The sequence below is a fragment of the Pyricularia oryzae genome, chromosome 4 (assembly GCF_000002495.2).
Source record: "Pyricularia oryzae 70-15 chromosome 4, whole genome shotgun sequence".
NCBI classification, from domain to species: domain Eukaryota; kingdom Fungi; phylum Ascomycota; class Sordariomycetes; order Magnaporthales; family Pyriculariaceae; genus Pyricularia; species Pyricularia oryzae.
In genome coordinates this window covers 3,638,221-3,657,454 of record NC_017851.1, presented here as the reverse complement: position 1 = coordinate 3,657,454, position 19,234 = coordinate 3,638,221, and the positions used below count along the sequence as shown (strand labels likewise).

Here is a 19,234-nt window from a genome sequence, read left to right as displayed (position 1 = left end):
AAAGTTGAACATTTAAGTTGCCACCCAAGTTTTAACTATTAATATAAAATAGCTCTAGACTAGAACTAGGCTGTCTTTTTTCGACCAACCAATTTCATCGTAGCAGTTTGATAACCGGTCAAAATGGGAAGGCAGTGTGTCCAACACTCATTGCATTCATCCGAACGGCCACACTGATGTTTGGGCTTTTCCTGCTTACTACTTACAAAGTACCTACTCCAGGTACTTTAAAGATAACCAAACTTCAAACGGACAAAAAAGTGACAGGCAACCGCGGATAAAAAGCTCTGCACAAAAACTGTTCAGCCCATTTGACGTGGAGCACCAATGCAAGTCCACCTATTCTAGGTACGTACAGAAAATAACCTAGTGTCGTCATAGGTTCTGCATGTCGCCCCATGCGCCGGCCATTGTGCGTGGGGCCTTTTTTGTTCCCACTGCCCAGAACTTAATACCAGCAAGCCAGCTACGGTAAAAGCTCCATGTGGACCGACCCTGGGCCGACCCTGAGCGGGTCAAGATATTTTACCGCGCCTCTGAGATAGTGAGATCCAACAGACTCTTGAACCTGCATGTGCACGCCGCGCAAGGCGCCCGCAAAAAAAAGTCCCATCTTTTGAAATTTTATTTTCTCACTTCACCTGCACCGGAGAGGGGGGGTTTCAGAAAAAGTGAACAAGCGAGGAGTACATTTCCGGGTTTGTTCGCCTTCTTGGCTGCGGAGCTTTTCAAGCGCCATAATCCCTGAAAAGAGAGGAAAAGTCTGGCGCGCGCCGAGGAGGTACACTATACAATGTACCTGGAATTACTACTGTATACGGTACCTTTTTTGGCCCTCAACCCTGTTCCGTGTTGGGTCCCGGGTCGCGGTCGGCAGTCGGCACGGTTTGAACATCCCCGAAACGGAGGGTGCAGGCTGTCAAGAGCTGTCAGTTAGAGTTTCCGGCTCGCCGGCTCGGAACGGTTGTCGGAACGGCACAAAATCAGACGGTTCTCTTTTAGAGAAAAAAAAAAAGAAAAAAGGAAAAAAACCTTTGGGGAAAACATGGGAAGAAAAGGTGAGGACAAAAAAGTCAGGCACAAAACATGGGAACGTTGTGCCTAGTTGTGCGGGTGCGGGCTCCCACGTACATAAAAAAGCTAGTCACCCTACTTCTTCAGCATTCCAAAACTAGGTCTGCGTCATAATCAAGGAACGAATCTTAGGACTAGTGTATCTCGCGCTTTGTATATCAGGTGTGTAAAAGTATCGAGGTACCTCGGTCCATTCGCTAGGAACATATTGGTACCTATCTAGACCTCTTTCGACTCCAGAATAGCATCTTGGTTATACGATAACCATCGTACCAATCAGTCAAATAAAGTCGCTCAAGTGAACCTGATACCCCCCCCCCCCCTGCAAACGAGACCGCATATACCAAACACCAGATCCCATACTAGCGTCACAATCGTCACAGCCTCCCCGCGGCGGGACGACGACTTCTTGGAAAGGAACATGAACGCGGGGGTCACGGCCCTGATTGGATCCCGTCAGACTGAGTTATCAACAGACCCTGGCAAGCATAGCTACCCCAAGAGGGCAGGAGGTAGAGCCGCAAATCAGAGAAGCCAAAGTACGTGTAGAAATGGTGGAAATGGTAGTACTACATGTTACACAACAACAGGTGTCGAGAGAGATGAATCCTGACGAGCCGCGAATACGGTCGACAAGAAATATGAAATGAAATCGACCCGCGCAAGTGACGCGAATTTCGATGTGCTGCTATTCTAGGATCATGCCGTCTTTATATTACTGCCATGCCAGAAAGCTCACATCCGTCCCGATCCCGTGCTTCCAAGATCATTCTTCATCCTCTTCAGCATCTCCCATCTTTGTGTCTGCAGCAATGGTGCCCTTTTCCGCCGGGGTGCCGTCTTCGTCCTCATCGTCGCTTTCGTCGAGCACCCGGCCGCCTCTTCGCGACCGTTTAGGACGTGAATTAGTTGCGTCGTCGTCATCATCGCCATCCCCACCGCCGCTCTTGTCCACATCCATGCGATCCTCTTCATCACTCTGCCTGCCGCCAGCCGGCTCGCCAAGATCCGAATCTGGTGTAGACAGGCGACTGTCATCAAGTTTGCGCTCGGCCCGGTCAAGGGCATCGTACTCCTCTTCGTCCTCGTCACTGTCGACAACAATCTCTGCTGACTTGTACTTGGTGTTGTCAACCTTCTTGTTCTGTGTAAGGCGTCGCTTCTTCTTGGGCTGGCGTTGTTCTGCTTCTGAATCCTCCACGTCCGACTGGTCGTCGTCCGTGGTGGGCTTCTTCTTGCGCGATGATCTCGCTCCCTTGGCGCCACGTGACTCTCCAGACTTGCCGCCGCCGCCTCCTGCTGCCTTGCGTTTGCGCTTGATCTTCTCGCCCGTCTCTCCGTCGGTCGTCATCTCAGCCTCTTCCTTGGCCTGTTGCTCTCTGTGTCTGGCTTCGGCAAGTTCGCGGTCGCGCGCCGCTATGGCCTCACGCTCCTTGCGGATCTTCTCTTGACGTTCACGCTCTGCCTCGGCCGCTTTTTGTTTCTCCTCCTCACGTTTCTTAAGAGCTGCCTGTCGCAGTTCCAGCGCCGCCGCCAGCTTCTCCTTGTTCTTCTCCTCGTACTCTTTCTGGCTGGCAATGGCCCTCTCGAGTTGCTTCCTCTGCGTGTTTCGGGCCATATTGGCGCGTTGCTCGACATCTTGCTTTGGATAAGGAGTCTGGGGGTGTGCTGCAAGCTCATCCAAAGCCGCAATAGCAGACTCAAGCCCAGTGGCAGCGTCTTGCAATTGTTCAAGTGATCGTTGAGTCTCGCTCAGACCATAAATAGTGGTAGCGAGCTGAATCTGTACGAAAGCCACGTTGAACTTGAAGTGGACCTGCTCAGGGGCCACATTCAAAGCCTGTCAAATTTACTAAAGTTAGTTCATTTCCCAACGCTGCTATGTCCGGAATCTCTCCCGTACCTTTTTCGCGCAGTCGAGCGCCTTCATGTATGCTTCAAGGTCCCTTTCGGCACGTCCCTTGTTCAGCCATGTCCTGCCCAAGCAGGCAAGAATGCTCGGGTCGTTTGCTTTACCCTCCTTTGCCAAAGCTGCCTCGTAATTCTCAATAGCCTTTGTGAACTGCTTAAGTTCAGCAAAGATGTGGCCAAGATTCACGAGAACCTGAGCATCCTTGATAGTATCACGGACGCTCAAGAATACCTGCAAGGCGCTCTTGTGGTCCTTCCTATCCTCGACAAGTGCAATGGCGATGCCTTGAGCGGCATAAGCATTCCGGGGGTCTAGTTGCAGAGCTTTTTCGAAAAACTCAACCGCTCTACTGTAAGTAGCGCTGCGCCTGGACTTGTCCTGGTCTGTCTCCCGTCGCATCTCCCTAGCAGACATGAGATAAAGATTCCCCATGCCCACCAACGCATAGCAGTCGTGCTTGTCATAATGCTGCAGGGTGTGTTTGTAGTGCCTCAATTCCGGATCCTCGGCAATGTTTGCGGGACGTTTCCTCGAATGAACTTTGCCCAGGTACCAGCCGTACAGAGCACGCACTTCCAAATCCGCAGGATTGCCTTGATACAACTTGGCGACGGCATCTGGACCCTCCTTCTGAGGATTTCTCCTCAGTTTGATGTATGCGAGTCTAATCTTTGCATCCGTGTAGTCGTCGTGACGCTTGAGTAGCCCCTCGTAGACCTCGATAGCCTGATCCCATAGGCCACGAGACTCGTAGCTTCGACCAAGATTGAAGCTGATAGTTGTGACCAGTGCATCTGTGTCCATCTGATCGTCACTTTCCTGAATCCGCATGCAAGCCCCGAGTGCTGCTTCGAACATGTCGCTGGCAGCCTCGTGCCTTTCATGCTGAGCGTGGAAACAGCCAATGTTGTTCAACAACTGCGGCGGCAAAAGCTTGCGAACAGCGGCCTTCAGTTGCGCCTCGTCTTCGATACCCTGAGGACGATCCGAGTCAGATATCAGCTCGATTTCCAGCTGTTCTACCTGCTGCAGACATTGCAAAGCCTTGTCCGGATGCTCAGTCTCGTATAGACGTGCCAGGTTGAGAAGGACAGCCGCATCAGGAGAAAGGTTCTTCTTGGTGTCCTTCCAAGCCGTCCTCACTCCCTCCAGCAGGCTAATGGCTTTCTTAATCTCAGCCGACTTGTCCTCCTTAACATTGGCGTACTGAGTCGCAAAAACCTCCTCTGCATAAAGAGTTCCAAGCAAGATCATGGCTTCGTAGTTGCGCGATTGCTGAATCATTTTTTCGAGCCTCAACTTGGCTTCGCCGTAATCCTCTTTAACAACAGACAGCTGAGCTACTCCGAACTTCGCGGGTAAATAGCCACGATCTGTGCCACCCCTGGCATCGTCAGAGCGCCGGTAGTAGTCGCTCGCCTTTTCAGTGTCACCTTGGTAATGTTCCTTGCGTGCTAACAAGTACCAACCGTCGCTGGCAATTGCGTTCACGTCCGTGTATTGGATGGCTTTGTGTGCCAAGGAGTCAACGTTGGCGAACGATTTCCTTGACAAAAAGTAACCGGCAAAAGTTGCGCACGTAAGAGGGAGGTCCTTGCTGAGCTTGAACGACTTTTGCGTGTATTCTGTCATGGCCTTTTTGTAGAGCCTGATAAACTCTGGGCTGTTGGTAGGGACCTGGCCGCTTTGGTCCAGATAATATAGACCAACAAGTATGTTGGCAATTTTGGACTCCGGGTTGATCTCAAGACAGCGTTCCCACGCTGCCTTTGCGTCGTCCTTGTGGCCCAGCTGCCAGAAGCAGCAGCCGATGCCCAGTCGGGGGTCAGGATCGACCATTTCCGGCATCCTGTGGAGCACATCTTGATATCCCGCGAGGGCCTCAGCGTACTTTCCAAGCGAAAATTGCGCTCTTGACTTGCCCATCAGCGCCAGCATGTTCTTGCCCTGAGAAACACGTAGCGCATCCTCGAATGACTTGAGGGCCGAGCCCAACAGTCCAGCCTTGGCAGCATCCACAGATCCAACCTGCCCGGATTTTACAGATGTTTGAAGCGAGGCCCTGAGAAGGTAGAGCACGCCTTTGGCGAGGAAGAGCGGAGGGAATGCCGGATTGATGCGCGATGCCTCGTTGAATGTGGTGTTGGCGAGCTGCAGATAGTGCTCCTTGGTCTTGACCTCGGAGGCCAGGGCGCCCTCAGGCGCAACACGAGGAGCTTCCCTGCTCTTCCATAGGTACATCCAGCATAGACAACTGACAATACCAAGCTTCTCCCTGGGGTTGTGATTTTGCATTGCGCTGGCACCACGGGTTAGAACTTCGATGGCGCAGTCGATCTTGTGCAGCTTTGCGTAAGCAAGAGCGACAGCCATCCAATAGGTGCGCGCTGCATTCTCGTTCTCGAAAAGGTCGCAAAGATCTGTTGGGTCGTCGACGAGATCTTCTAGGTTGATCTCGACAGCTTCATCCTCGTCCTGGACGGGAACATCGATGGAAGGCGGAACATCGGAGAACCTCTTGCTGATAGGGTGGCCGGCTGCTGCGCTGCCATTGACGTTGCCATTTCGATTTGAAGAGGCCATCGCGTACTTTTTTTGGCTCGTTGGCCGTCAGGATGGATTTTCGGGGTGATGATCGGAGAAGGAGCAAAGTGACCGACGCGCTGTATCTTCAGCTGTCTGTCACGTCGGAACCCGCCGGGCGACGTGCTCCGCTTACCTGCCAAGTTCAAACCAGAACTAGCAGTTCGTTAAAAAAAGAACATGGAGCATCTCCAATTGCACTATATCAGATCGTCTGGAAACGACAGTTCCAATTTTTGAAAATGAGGGAATGATTATATGATGCTCCGGGATGCTTGACGATGTCGGGATAATTTTTAGATAGAAGTCGCAACGAGTTGGCGACTGCAGCTCCGGGCGCAATCCCTGTCCGAGCATGAAGCTTAACGTGGGTCAGTTGTATTATGTAATGCGCCTACCCCTGTTAGCCTCCGGCCTGGGTCCACCACCTGCTCAATTTTAGGTGCCTCTTGGAAGCTTGAATACCTACACGAGTTTCTCTTATCTACGCTTGATGTTTATTGCAGACGACTTACCTATCTAGGTAAACTATTCTATAACAAAACTCTACCAGTGGCAATTGTCAATTGTCTATGAGAGTGTGAAAAGAAATCGCTCTTTACTGCTATTTCTCCTGCCATCTTCATCTCATTACTTATTCTCAACATTATCGTCAGATCCACGAAATCGAAAGAACTCAGAGCTATCGCCACCACGCTTCTTGCGTCCGGGTCTAAGACTTGGTGGTGGCGGTAGCTCATCATCGCAAAATCCAATGGCATCAGGGGGTGAAGTCTGTACTACCATGCTATCGACCCCACCCCGTCCATGTCTAGAAGAACCCCTGTTTTTGAAGGCCAGTTCGTCTCCGGCACCTCCAGAGCTGGATTGATCCTCATTATCTGACATCGCCTCTGTTGTGAATGGTCTTGGTGGCCTCGGGCGGAAAGAGGCGGAATCTGAATCCTTGTGAAAGCCCTTTGGGTAGTTCTCATGACTGTAGCCCCAAACTCTAAGTATTAGCTGATATTTCAAATACTAGCGCCATGTGGTATGGGACACCTTTGACGACTACAGGAGCGATGGCTTGGTTTTAAAATTGTTTCTTTTTATGATATCTGTATCGGAATGACTCACCTCTCCGTATCGACCCCTTCCAGGTTTCGACCCTCGCGGTCCCGGCTAGCTAGTCTTCTGTGGTGACTATTAAGAGAGGCGTCTTCGTCATAATTCGCATTCTCAGGCGAGCCGCTGGACGAGGCCATGGCTTGAGTTGACGTGCAAAGAGATGCAGTTTCATCTCCGTCATTTTCTACTCGATACAGGACTGGACGGTTGTCTGTACGAGCGCTAATATCCTGTCTAAGTAGCGTCTCTTTTGGTGACAAGAACTGTTGTTTCGTCTCTTCCTGAGCTCCGTCCCGCGAGCTGTCCTTTCTATAACCTCTCTCTCCACCAGGAAGTACTCGCTTGCTGGCAGAGTCAGGATGTAGTCTGGCAAATCTACCGTCAATCGATCTTATTTCTGAGCCATCACCAGGGCCACGAGCACCGCCAGCTGCTGTTTTTGCCGACCTTGTCGAAGACGTAGGAGGCGAAATTGTGATGAGAATTTTGTCAGCGGTTTGCTTGCCGGAAGGCTCATGCTGAGGACCTTCAACAACCGAGTCCTTGAGTGTTTCCTTGACAGAACTATCAGATGAGCTCAGGGACACTTCCGCAGGCTCCAGTACTTCTGTTCTTGGTGAATTTGACTCGGCTAGCTTTGCTCTTTCAAAGTCGGCAAGTATCTTGTCCCTTGAAAATCCGTTTATATGAGAGCCATGTGACGAGTATGAGTCCAGAGTAGTGTGCGAAGGCAGAGAGCCAAGGTCAGAGAGGTTAAAATCCGAAGATGGCTCGGGGTGTTTTTGCGAAAGCTTAGCTGAATGCTCTTCTTGTCTCTTTTCATCTGGTGATCTGCCCCGTTTTCGTGACTTTGGCCGCACATCCTTGCCATAATCATAGGGTTTTCGACGTGCCGAAAGATTTTGATCTGGGCTTTTGGGGCGATTTGATGATCGACTGGGTGAGCTGTGTGTAGATGGGCTTCTTGACCTGTGCGAGTCCGAGTCTATTGTGGAAGCTCGACCTGTCGTTGGATATCGCCATACCCACCTTCGCCACCATGGGGCGTCCCGGTATACCGAAGGCTGGGCTACCTAAATTGTATATACGTTAGGGAATCACCGAGATATATTGGCTCTCTAGTCACTTTTCTTTGAACAACTTACAGGAACAGGATTTCGAGTCCTGGGTGCTGTTGTCCTCCGTACATCTGCCTTCGCCGGCTCGGCTTGAGCTGTTGTTGCTCCCAAGAAAGGTTGAGAAGGTTGTACTATGGGTACTACATGAGCTCCGTGTGAAATTTGAGAGAAATAGGTGGCCTGCGGCTGTTGAGATGGCATCATAGGTGCTGCGGGCGTATTTGCAGGCATGGTTGCATATGCGGGAGCCATATACGGCTGGCGGTATGGGTAGCAGTGTACCATCGGCACTTGATCGAGCTGCACACCTGGCATTGCTGTTGGCATTACGTGTAGTCTAGGATGTATGCGTGGCTGTTGGTTATACCAGTTTGTCCCCAGCCGGTTCATATAAAGCATTCGTTGCTGACAGTAGATGGTATTGTGTTGGTTGCAGAAATCACATGCACCATCTCTAGTATTTGCCTGTCCAATCGCTTGATTGTGGGCTAGACTTTGGGGTTCTGGAGTCGAAAGGTCGAGGCCTTGCTTGTTCCTTGGCTGCGTCCTCTTGTGGTCCTTCACTCTCTGTGGCTCCGACAGTGAGGAATCAGAGAACGATGAACCCTCCGGAATATAACGTCCATCACTGCGAGCTGAATACCTTGGGAGCTCGTTCTCAGGTTGAGGTATCTCTTTGTAAAGCCTGAAAACCGTCTCGCTTCGACTGGCCTTTCTCCCGTCTCCTGGGTCTCCTGGAGCAAACCGTACTACTGCTGTTGTTTGCAAGCTGGGAGACCTGAGCTCGATCTCAACAACGTCTGGATCGTCGTCATGCTGCTTCATCAGTGGGTTTCGGCGTCGCCAGAACAAGAACCAGTAAAGGAAGACGAATGTGAAAACGCTCAAGATGATGCTGAAAATGACACCGAATTGCTGAGACTGTTGTAGGCAATCCCAACCGGAGCATGCTGTGGTATTTGGAGGAGGTAGCGAGTTTTGCCGGGGCAACATCTTGTTGCGCCCTGGGGGCAATGCCATGATAGGCAGCCTCGGTGATTCAAATTCCTGCTCCTATTAACAACAAAGAGAAGTGGCATCAAGTGGACATGTACGGTTGGTTTCATCGCAAGTAACGACTAAGATCTTGGGTTCCTTGAGGCAGATGAAGTGAGTGGCATAGAATTGTATGCGCGCAGGTTAATGTTTGCGGTATCATGTATTGTCAAACGAGGTTGACGTTAAAGTGAAGTTGACATGGAGGTCGGTCATCAGGATATACCATACCATCCGTCCGTTGGTTCAGTGCAGGGTAACTAAGTCAGGTCGGGACATGCAATTTTGGGCGGTCAATTACACAAGTATTACGCGCTGCGTCAGTTCGCAATTGTATCTGAGTAAACTGTCCCAAATGTCAAATGGTCTCTTGGATGAAGCAATCAGCGCTTGCTCTCCTATCCGTTTCGGAAGTCTAACAGACGGCGACCAACCAGGAAGGTGCGGCTTGTTTTTGTTCTCGTAGGCTCCCGAAAATTTGCGAGACTGAGGTTAATAAAGAGTAAATTGCTAATCGGGCACTTTGGCCACCCCCTCCTTTGTTTGCTTTTGTGCGACAATTATATAGCAATCTACAGCGGGAGTTTCAGACGCATCCGGGAGAAAAGGAAAAAAAAAGGAGAGGGGGAGAGTCAAGATGTTTGCCAACAGTGCAAGTCGATTCAACTTCATCACAGAGGGTTAGGGGACCTGCAAACAAAGTAGCTGAGCATTTGCCAGCCAAGCCAGGGTAAGGTAGAGAGAGAAAAAGCTGTGACATCTGCATCCTGTGGGGACCTCGGATTCAGACCAGGCTAAATTAGTGGACCGTGCTCGGTGTACTCTGCTTCGGACGTCGTCATCTCTTGGCAGCAAGCGCCCAACCAGTGTTAGCTCCTAAGCTCCGTGCGGCTCCATCTTTGACCCGGACTGACCAAGCCCAAACAAAGCTGATCGACCAACCTCACCTACTCCGCTTCCTCCTCAATATCATCGCCAGGACCAAGGCTGTCATTTCTCTTCGAAAGCTGTATATCGCAAAACAATACCTCAAATCGTGCGGGACAACCGGGTGGTCTCCTCAGAAGCAAGCAAGCTCAAGTCATTTCGTCATAATCGAGCTTTCCAGACTCCCCCCGCCCCCACATGGGGATTACACTAGCTGCCACCTGCAGGGCCGACAGGAGACTGGAACCACAACAACCTCAGCAAGACCCTTTTCCTTAATTGTCTGCCTGACTCCTGAGAGACAAACTCCTGCGTCCGCAGAAACTTTCATCTGGCAACATGTGGAACGACGAGGACAACAACCCTTATGGGAACAACTTTGACAGGCGGGATTCTTTCACCTCCTCTTCCGTGAACCCGGTTTCTCCTACACGCGACTGTGAGTTTTTACTTTACGCCGCACATCACTAGGTGGTTGTCGTGCGCTTCTATTTCTCGAGGGCGCATCGCAATCATACGATTACCGACTGATGGATGAAATTTCGCTGGACAACGGAGACGCTGACAGCGACTGGGATTTGCTAGACCCTCGGTACGACCAGCCGCAGACCCCATCATCTACTGGAGATGAGGCTCCACCTCCACGCGCGTACGGTGCACCAGCAAGCGATGATACCGAAAGCGATCGCGAATCTGCAGCGGGGCATGGCGAACTGGTACCCAGGCGAAAGCCGGGTGGCTACGACAGCCGCATCGAGCAGATACTCTACGAGCACCCTGAGCTCCCGATCCTCATCACCGATGCCGGCAAGAGTCTAGAGAGCGGTGGCAGATACATCGTCTACACAATCAGGACTGGAGTATGTTGAGACCTCCCCCACGCTCGCCACAGACAAGTATGATTGACCTTACTTTGGCAGGACCTTGAGGTACGGAGGCGATACTCCGAGTTTGCTTCACTCCGAGATGCCCTCACACGCCTACACCCGACCCTCATCATCCCACCCATACCCGAAAAGCACACCATGGCCGACTACGCGGCCAACCCCACCAACGCCAAGCAGGATCAGCAGATTATTGATCTGAGGAAACGCATGCTAGCCGTATTTCTCAATCGATGCCGACGAATGGAGGACATCCGAAAGGACGGGGTATGGTGGAGGTTTCTAGATCCGAACGCTAGCTGGGTAAGCAACCATCGATCGATACACACGCCTCTTGCCTTTTACCCGAAATGAGTGCGTTTCGTGCAGGTTAGCTGACGATGTCTTGCGACAGAGCGAGGTCCTCCACTCGCATCCGGTGGCATCCATTCCTAAATCTGTGTTGAAGGCACCGCCTCTGGATACTGCGAATCCCACCCCTGCCCATAGTTATCTTCCCATTCCATCAAGCTCGGCCAAGCTTAGAATTGGCTCCAACGGCGTACAGTCAGACCATATTGCAAACGCATCGGCCGGGCAGCCTCGTCTCCCGTCCGATACAAGCAACTTGAGCGAACAAGAGCTGGACCCTTACTTCAACTCCTTTGAGGCCTCGATAAAGGAACTGGAGCAGCTTCTTGCCGGGCCTATGGAAAAGGTCAATAGGAGAACCCTCAATCACTTGTCATCACTGGCGGCAGATCTTTCGGAACTGGGGGCCAGGTACAATGCTTTTGCCCTGTCGGAACAGGCGCCGTCACTTGGGCCAGCTATTGAACGGGTTGGACAAGCGTTTGACTCGTCCTACATCGCAACAGAGGAGCTGTCTAGTTCACTGGGCGCTAGTTTCGCCGAGCCCATGCGGGAAAATGCTCAGTTTGCAGGCGTGGTTCGGAGCGTTCTCAGGTACAGGGTCTTGAAGCGCGTGCAGCAAGAGATGACGAACGAGGAGCTCAACAAAAAGAGGGCTCTTCTTGACCAACTCGAGCGCAGCGAGGCGGAAGCTCGTCGAATCGATCAATATCTTAGCGGCAGCCAGACGATCCAACCTCCAAGGAGATCGGCTAGCGCTCGAGACGCCTCCACATCACAAGCCTCATATCAGCAGCATAGACGTGATGGTAGCCAGGAGGATACCGCTTCGATTGATTCGGACTTCCCACCTACCCACGGTGATCTTGCATCGGCGCCATCTGCTAAGATTGGAGCGCCAGAGCGAGGTGGTGGTGGTGGCGGCAGCCCCGGTCATAAGAAGGCCGCAAGTGGCAACTCCATCACCAACAAGATCTTTGGCCCAATCAGGCATGCTGTCCAAGGGGTTGTAGATCATGACCCGGAACGCACGAGGCGCGATACCATTGGCAAAACACGCGAATCCATTAGCCATTTGGAGCAGGCACAGGTTGCCGTAGCGAAGGATGTCGTGGAAGCAAGCGCGAGTGTCCTCAAGGATATGAAGAGGTTCCAGCGGGAGAAGGAGGATGACTTGAAACGTTATATGGTGAGTTCAATAACTTGCAGAAACCCTGGTTGAAGGACGTTGTTTTGCAGTTTGGGTTTACTAACTCTGTTTCCCCTAACCTCACAGCTGGCATATGCCAAGTCACAGATTGAATGGGCAAAGAAGAACAAGGAGACGTGGGAGGAGGCTAAGGTTGAGATCAACAAGATCGACGAGTCTTGAGAAGTAAAAAGTACCGCCGCTACGTGAGAGCGTGCGTGGGTGGGGTGTTTGGAACGAGAAGATTTGTATTTTCTATTGGACGGGATCAAGATTGCGATACTTCCATAATTTTTAATATCGCTTTGTTCATGTCCGCCATGCCAGGCTTCGCATTTCGTCTTTCCAATTCTGCTTGGTGACTCTCCCTGGTGGGGAACCACGAGTGAAGCTTCATGTTAAGGACCAATCACATCAACCCTGTATTATCTGAGAAGTACGGTAACGGCGTGTTGGGCCATTTCTATGTGGTGAGGTTTCTAGATTATACAACTTTATATTAATTTCCATCAGAGTATTGCGCACTGCAGCAAGGTAGGTTAGGTTGTTACCAAAAGACAGCTACAGGCTACTTCATTGGATTAAGATTCACAATTCCGCGCCAACCCTTCCCACATTCCTACAGTAGGGATGCTGGATTTGGCTGGCTCAATATACTGTGATCCACGTGGGACCAATGCATGCCTGTATAACTTGGTTTTAGGTTAGGTACGATAAGATAATGCAAGCGCAACCAGCTGGTTCATCCCTGGGTCGCGGTCGCGATCGCGTGCCAGTGAAGTGAAATAACTCTAGCATCGCATAACTTACCGCAACATTCATCGACACTTCTAAAGTCGACCACCAAGCTTCTTCAATCCTCCATATCATCTGTCACCTAGGGCTTCCCCAGACTTCCTAGAAGAGCATCAGCACGATCCTGTATACTTAGAAGGCAACGACGCAATCGCCGTTGCGCATTCAGCCTATAATCCAAGCGATTCACTCGATTTCAATATATCCCACATTCGGTGGCTCTCTCCGACCCTTCCCCCCCGTGCCGATACTGGCCAGCGCAATCATCGCCGGCAGATACTGAGGTCGCCCATCAAGGCCTAGGCCGTGTCTCTTTGCGAGGGACCGCGCCATGGAGCAGCAACCTCAGAACCCGCCCGGACTGTACCGGATCAGCGATATAAATAACCCTGGCCAGAACGTCGACAAGCCAACCCGCTACTATGGAGAACATGCACATGTGAGAAACGACAGCCGCTCAATATGGGAGCTCCGCAAAAACCTTCAGACCTTGTTGAACTTTCCAAAGTCTGGGTTTCCCGGCGCACAACCAGTTAGCTTCCTGCGCCGACACATCGAGGAGTTGAGGAGGGAAGAGTAAGTACATGAATTAGCTACTGGGTGTCTCTTTGTTTTCTTGTGCACTAGACGGACGCACTTGTCATCCTGACTCACATCATCTGGCCTGGCTGCTAACATCGGACAGCTACTATGTCTGCGAGAAATCAGATGGCGTGCGCTACCTCCTGTGGTTGACAGAAGACGACCACGGCGGCGAGTGCCAGTACCTAATCAACCGCAAGAACGAATACTTTCACATCAACGAGACCCGACTGCACTTCCCACTCCCGCCGCCCGAGGAGGACAAGGCAAAGTTTCACAAGGACACGATTGTGGATGGCGAACTTGTCCTTGACGACGTTGGCGGTGGACGCAAGGAGCCTGTTTTTTTGGTCTTTGACTGTCTCGTCATTGACGGGATGAGTCTAGTTGAACGTACGCTTGACAAGAGGCTCGGCTACTTTAAGGAACGAGTCTTCAAGCCGTACAAGGAGCTGTTTCGCGAATACCCCGACGAGCAGCAGTTCCAAGCGTTCCGGGTCGAACTGAAGGACATGCAGGTCAGCTACGGCCTGGAGATGATGTTCCGTCAAGTACTGCCGAAACTGCGACACGGCAACGACGGTCTCATCTTTACGTGCCGGAACAGTAGCTACGTTTTCGGTACGGACGATCACATAGTGAAGTGGAAGCCGCCAGAGGAGAACACCATCGATTTCAAGCTGGCGCTCACCTTTCCTCGGGTAGAGCCGGATCCAGAGGTCGACGGACCCGACGCGGAACCCTACGAGGACTACGACAGCATACCTACGGCCCAGCTGCTCGCCTGGACTGGTAAGGGCAATCCAGAGACGCACTTTGGCGACCTCTACCTGACCCAGGAGGAGTGGGAGGCTTTGAAAAAGCTCAACGAGCCGCTGCACGGCCGAGTTGTCGAGTGCGGCCAGGACGAGCAAAAGCGGTGGCGGCTGCACCGGTTCCGCGACGACAAGGAGAACGGCAACTTTATCAAGGTCATGGGCAACGTTATGGAAAGCATCCGGGACGGCGTGTCCGAAAAGGAGCTGATCGACGCATCCAAGGGGATCAGAGATAGCTGGAAGCAGAGGGCGAGGTAGAGGGCCATGGCGGGCCTGTGGAAGGACCCAGCGTGACTTTGTCGTTTTTTTTTTTTTTTTTTTCGGCGGCGGCGGCAGCGGCAGCAAGTTTAAGTGTAAGCTTCAAGGCTATACTGGGTTTTCTGGCTTATTCTACTCACTTGGCTTCACCCTGACGACGTGGGAGGAATTCCGCGCACCTGATGTTGAATATTACCCTTACTTAGCCTCCTCTTTTTATAAGCGATCTGATTTTTTTCTTCATCCTTTCGAGACAATGATCACTTCCGCCACTTCGGCTCTTAAGCTCTTATGAGTCGATCTGAGTGCAGGCACGTGTGTTCAGTCTAGACTCGTGCAGTTGGCTAACTGTATGATGGTCAATGCGAGACAAATTCATGCGGTATGAGACTAGTTTATGGGGAAATATGAGGTTTTTCCTCGTTTTGTATTATGAGTAAAATGCTTCGTTTTCCCCGTCCCATTAAGTTACTGTATTTGAAATTCCCGAAACCCAGTAAACCTCTTCTTCAACTCTGTGCCCTACTGTGTCAAACCCGAAAGCAGGCAGGTCGTGGCAACATGAGAAGATATCAAGGTACTAATAATACATTTTGAGAATTGGTTTTGATCAAAAGGTGAAACAATTGCAGCTTGCAGGTATGAAAAGCTACCAATGGGATTTTATCGCCAAATAAAACAGGTTATTGGTCTTTGCCCAAGTCGTGGTATTATGAACGCCATGGCTCTTGAACTTTCAACTTGCTTCCTGCTTTGTTTTCTCTCCGAACATGGAAAAAAAGACCCAGCGCCCAGAAAAGAGGAAAAAGTAAAAAGACTGCTCTGAATAAAGCCGCCGTGATGAGTACAAAAGAGAGAGCTTTTACCAGTTGCTAAACCCTTTTTTTTTTTTTGCGTTTCCTCGGTAACAAAAGCTCAGGCAACGCTATAGGAAATCTTGTAGAATCCTAGCATCCGAGAGTTATGAGGGGTCACAGCAGGAAGGGGTCAGGTGACCAGAAGCCTCAAGCAATGATCACGAGGAAGCCGACGAGCATGACAACACAGTAGTGAATAGTACCGGATCTGGCGTTACCATTGCCGCTGAGGCCAGCACGAGCTTGCTTGACGCCCCCGCTAGTCACATAGGTCGACTGGGCCGGGTGCGGCGAGTTGTAGAAGCTGCGTGCGGTGCCCTTGACGGTCGTGGTGGTGATGTTGCGGAACATTGGAACGCCCACAGAGCTTGCATCGAGAACGAGCGAGGTGATGCTGCCGATGCTGCCGATGCTGCTGGCGGTGACCAGCGGCGGCGGCAGAGGCATCCCTTGGGCACCAGTGACTGCGGGTTTGGAAACTGTCACGACGACGGTCGAGTATGAGGTCCAAGTGGTGGTGCCTGATACGGTCGAGAGGATGTTGCTAATGAGCGCAAGGGCGGAGCTGGTCTCGAGGCCGCGGTCGGCGGAGGCTGTGGTGGTGGTGGTCTCAGTCTTGGTGCTGCATGCATCGGTCATGGATGCAAGGCTGCCAGAGATTGGCAGCACGCCACTGATCTCTCGGACCGGGGTCGTAGTTGGGACCTCCGTGGTTGTGGAAGTGGGCATCTCAGAGGCGATCTCGCCAGGGGTAACGATTGTGGGGATAACAACCAGGCTCGGACTCTCAACAACTGTGGGAGTAGGCACCTCATAGGTGATCTCGGTGGGGGCACCGAAGACGGAAGTCTCCGATCCGATGGACCAGGGGAGGTAGACAGTAACGGTGACAAGATCGCAGCTGCCAACATCAGAGGCCGATGCCGAAATGGGAGCTACGGCCGAGGTCGCGAAGGGGTTGGTGTACGAAACGAGAGGCTGAGATGAAGCAAAGACAGTCGTAGTGACAGTGGCAGTGGTGGTGATGTCGGTGACTGTCAGGGTCGGAACAGTGATCACAACAGTGGTGGTTTCATCATAGATAGTCGTATCAGCCGAGGTAGGGCTCACAAGAGCAGCTTCGGTCTGGGTGACGGTGACCATGATGGTGGTTCCCACCGTAGCCATGTCGCTGAGGGCCGACATGTATTAGCATGACGGCGCACTTTCCGCCGGAGGTGATGCCCCGCTGAGAGGGTTGAAAGTACTTACGAGATGATGTTTTTAGAGGCAACTACGACTACGCCTGACTTCATGTTAGTTATCTGGCTTGAAGAAGCGCCACCAAGGCTAGCAGGATTAAAGGTCCAGATTAAAGGTCTTACCATCATCGGTGTGAGCAGTATCCTCATTCAAGATGCCACGTGCAGCAAGGAGGTGGCCCTGAGCATGGTCGGCGCGCGAGAGGATGTCGTATTTCTGGGACAGGCTGGTAAACTCCTCATACAGAGTGTCGTACTTCTTCTCGCCTGCTTATTTTCAAGACGTCAGAACCACAACGCTAACATGTTGATATCTTTTATCAGTTCTGGGGAATGGAGTCGAAGAAGAAACCTACCTTGAGCAATCTTGACGCCAAGCACAATCACACCAGCGGTACCCAGGAGGCAAAAGAGGATGATCAAGGCCGCTAGAACACGTCTAAGCGTGATAACGGGACCCTTCTTGCCTGTGGTGGTAGCAGGACCAGGAAGGTCGTGCTCATCATCACACTTGGCCACCATCAGCGGCTGGCTGTTGTCGATGGGCGAAGCCATTGTTTGTCGAATTGGTTTGCTGATGAAACGAATGGCTACTTAATTTATACGCAGATACGTTAGATAGAACTTAAAAAAAACGAGTTTGGCTCTTGGCAAAAGAGTGAAAGAGAGTGAGCGTCAAAAGCGAGCGTTTTCCGTAGAGAAGACCAGCATAAGAGCTGATTTTCTGATTGATGAAAAAGCCGCCTAGGAGAGGGAAAGAAGGGAGATGATGAGTGAAGACTTGAGAGTCCGCCCTGTGCTACCTCTCGTCAAGAAACGGTAAAAGAAAACAAGAACAAGAAAAAACAGCACAGACTGCCGGCTGCGTTGTACAGCGGTTATCTCTTTGGTGTACCGTACCTGAAGGTTTGAAATTAAAGGTCGGTCTGGTCGAGTGATGCCATGCGGCTGTTCGCGAGATGAACGGAAAGATGTAACAGGTGCAACGTGAAGGTGGTGTTTCGGTACGAGTAGCGAGATGGTGTTTTCTGTGGGAGAGGGGGAAGGAGGGCAGTGGAAGAAAAACAACCCGGTAACGATGCAGCTACTTACGAGTTGGCTAACTTTTCAAGGTACTGAATCTGATATCGGAAAGTGGTAGTTGAAGTGGGATGAAATAGCAACTTGTGTCGGTGTTTGTTAGCAGAATAGAAGGAGGGTTTGGGGAGGAGGACATAAATATTGGGGCGTCGAAGAGGAATCAGACTGGCTGATTGTAGAAAATTTGCACAGGCTTGATCAGCAAGCTTGGAAAGCAAACAGCCCAGTTGCTCCAGAAAGGTGAGCTCAGGCTGAGAACGAAGTGAGAAGAATCTGAAAGCGAGGTGTCCCGGCACATCTGGTAGCCCCTGAATCACGTCATGGCAACCGTTGGCCACATTCAGCTATAAGACGATATCTAGTTGCAACCCATAGTTCCCCAGAGTCTGAAAAGGGAAGCAACCTTGGCAACTGCCCTCTGCATACTCTTGGACACAGAAGTACTCGGATGCCCCCTCCCACCCCCCTTTTTCTTTTTTTAGGGCATGCCTCGCTGTCCCGGATATTTGCGCATTCTTGTATCATCCAGCATCGACGACCTCCTTGCACACGCCCACGTATAATGACCAACCCCTTATTGAAGCATTGCATCACCTACATCTAGTGAAGACCAAGAATGGAAGCGTTTACATATGCACCAGAGTATTTCATCGTAGTAGCCGTCTTTCGTATCATATCATGCCTTTTGGATCAGACGAAGTAGAGTCGGGTGGTAGTTGTACGGCCGCCGCATATGACGCCTCACTGAATTATGACAAGAAACAATGCAAGAGATGATTCGCCCACTTGACAACTTACGACCATTTTCTCGCATGAGGCTATGAGTATATCCCATCCCCTCTCACACCTTGGGTGTATATAACAAGATTAGATCTAGCACCTCCTTGGGTGAATGTTGTCAGTCCGAAGCAAGCACGTTGTTTGTCATCGTCACTAAAGCCCGCCAACTTTACTTGTGAAAGAGGCCCATGGGAGACTAGCCATTTTGGTATCGATCTAGATGACTGGTAAATGTGTTAACAAAAATTGCAAATCAGCCCTAAATTGTGGCACGATCCTGCGAGCAAACATGTACACAGCTCAATGTTGGCACGACAAAGACCTTGACGGCATCAAATTATCGAAATTCTCTCTCTCCCTCTTTTCTTTGCCCGGTCGTTCACCTGGCGTATCTGGGCTTCATAATTTGTTGTGGTGCTGAGATGATCATGCATTGTGCTTGTCGATAGCCGTAGGAACATCTTTTTAAATCTGCTTCTGGCCAACAGAAAGTGCGCCTGCGGTAAAAGATGAAAGGATGAACATGAAATCCCGACGGGGTCTGATGGTTGTCAACAATGATTTCTATGTTCACCAAGAACGAACCAACAGTAAGAAACACTTGCAACTGAGCTTGACACCAGTTGGAGTAAATGAGACGTGA

General features: G+C 51.2%; 5 protein-coding genes across 5 annotated transcripts; 2 read left to right on the top strand and 3 right to left on the bottom strand.

The window, feature by feature from the left end:
• Positions 1-1,385: 1,385 nt before the first annotated feature.
• On the bottom strand, positions 1,386-5,868 carry MGG_06462 (tetratricopeptide repeat protein 1). Its single transcript, XM_003717056.1, has 2 exons — positions 2,978-5,868; positions 1,386-2,914 (listed from the first exon to the last, which is right to left on the bottom strand). The coding sequence occupies exons 1-2, from the start codon at positions 5,567-5,569 to the stop codon at positions 1,841-1,843; spliced, it is 3,666 nt and encodes a 1,221-aa protein (XP_003717104.1). The 5' UTR covers positions 5,570-5,868; the 3' UTR covers positions 1,386-1,840.
• Positions 5,869-6,053: 185 nt separating this feature from the next.
• On the bottom strand, positions 6,054-8,787 carry MGG_06463 (uncharacterized protein; the record flags this gene model as incomplete). Its single annotated transcript, XM_003717055.1, has 4 exons — positions 6,054-6,545; positions 6,686-7,612; positions 7,706-7,749; positions 7,822-8,787. 4 exons carry the CDS (start codon positions 8,785-8,787, stop codon positions 6,200-6,202), a joined length of 2,283 nt encoding a protein of 760 aa, XP_003717103.1. The 3' UTR covers positions 6,054-6,199.
• Positions 8,788-9,696: 909 nt separating this feature from the next.
• On the top strand, positions 9,697-12,697 carry MGG_12832 (sorting nexin-41). The gene is made up of 5 exons (XM_003717054.1): positions 9,697-10,195; positions 10,342-10,616; positions 10,677-10,943; positions 11,035-12,180; positions 12,268-12,697. The coding sequence occupies exons 1-5, from the start codon at positions 10,096-10,098 to the stop codon at positions 12,361-12,363; spliced, it is 1,884 nt and encodes a 627-aa protein (XP_003717102.1). The 5' UTR covers positions 9,697-10,095; the 3' UTR covers positions 12,364-12,697.
• Positions 12,698-12,962: 265 nt separating this feature from the next.
• On the top strand, positions 12,963-14,911 carry MGG_12831 (mRNA-capping enzyme subunit alpha). The gene is made up of 2 exons (XM_003717053.1): positions 12,963-13,551; positions 13,661-14,911. Exons 1-2 carry the CDS (start codon positions 13,307-13,309, stop codon positions 14,631-14,633), a joined length of 1,218 nt encoding a protein of 405 aa, XP_003717101.1. The 5' UTR covers positions 12,963-13,306; the 3' UTR covers positions 14,634-14,911.
• A 726-nt stretch (positions 14,912-15,637) lies between these two features.
• Positions 15,638-17,286, bottom strand: MGG_06464 (uncharacterized protein; the record flags this gene model as incomplete). Its single annotated transcript, XM_003717052.1, has 4 exons — positions 15,638-16,661; positions 16,742-16,775; positions 16,855-16,998; positions 17,088-17,286. The coding sequence occupies 4 exons, from the start codon at positions 17,284-17,286 to the stop codon at positions 15,638-15,640; spliced, it is 1,401 nt and encodes a 466-aa protein (XP_003717100.1).
• Between the last annotated feature and the right edge of the window lie 1,948 nt (positions 17,287-19,234).

Coding starts and splice junctions, on each gene's coding strand:
- MGG_12831 (XM_003717053.1), top strand. CDS start 13,307: ATGGAGCAGCAACCTCAGAACCCGCCCGGACTGTACCGGATCAGCGAT. Junction 13,552..13,660: donor GAGGAGTTGAGGAGGGAAGA/GTAAGTACATGA, acceptor AACATCGGACAG/CTACTATGTCTGCGAGAAAT.
- MGG_12832 (XM_003717054.1), top strand. CDS start 10,096: ATGTGGAACGACGAGGACAACAACCCTTATGGGAACAACTTTGACAGG. Junction 10,196..10,341: donor GGTTTCTCCTACACGCGACT/GTGAGTTTTTAC, acceptor GGGATTTGCTAG/ACCCTCGGTACGACCAGCCG. Junction 10,944..11,034: donor TAGATCCGAACGCTAGCTGG/GTAAGCAACCAT, acceptor GTCTTGCGACAG/AGCGAGGTCCTCCACTCGCA.
- MGG_06462 (XM_003717056.1), bottom strand. CDS start 5,569: ATGGCCTCTTCAAATCGAAATGGCAACGTCAATGGCAGCGCAGCAGCC. Junction 2,915..2,977: donor CGCTCGACTGCGCGAAAAAG/GTACGGGAGAGA, acceptor TAAATTTGACAG/GCTTTGAATGTGGCCCCTGA.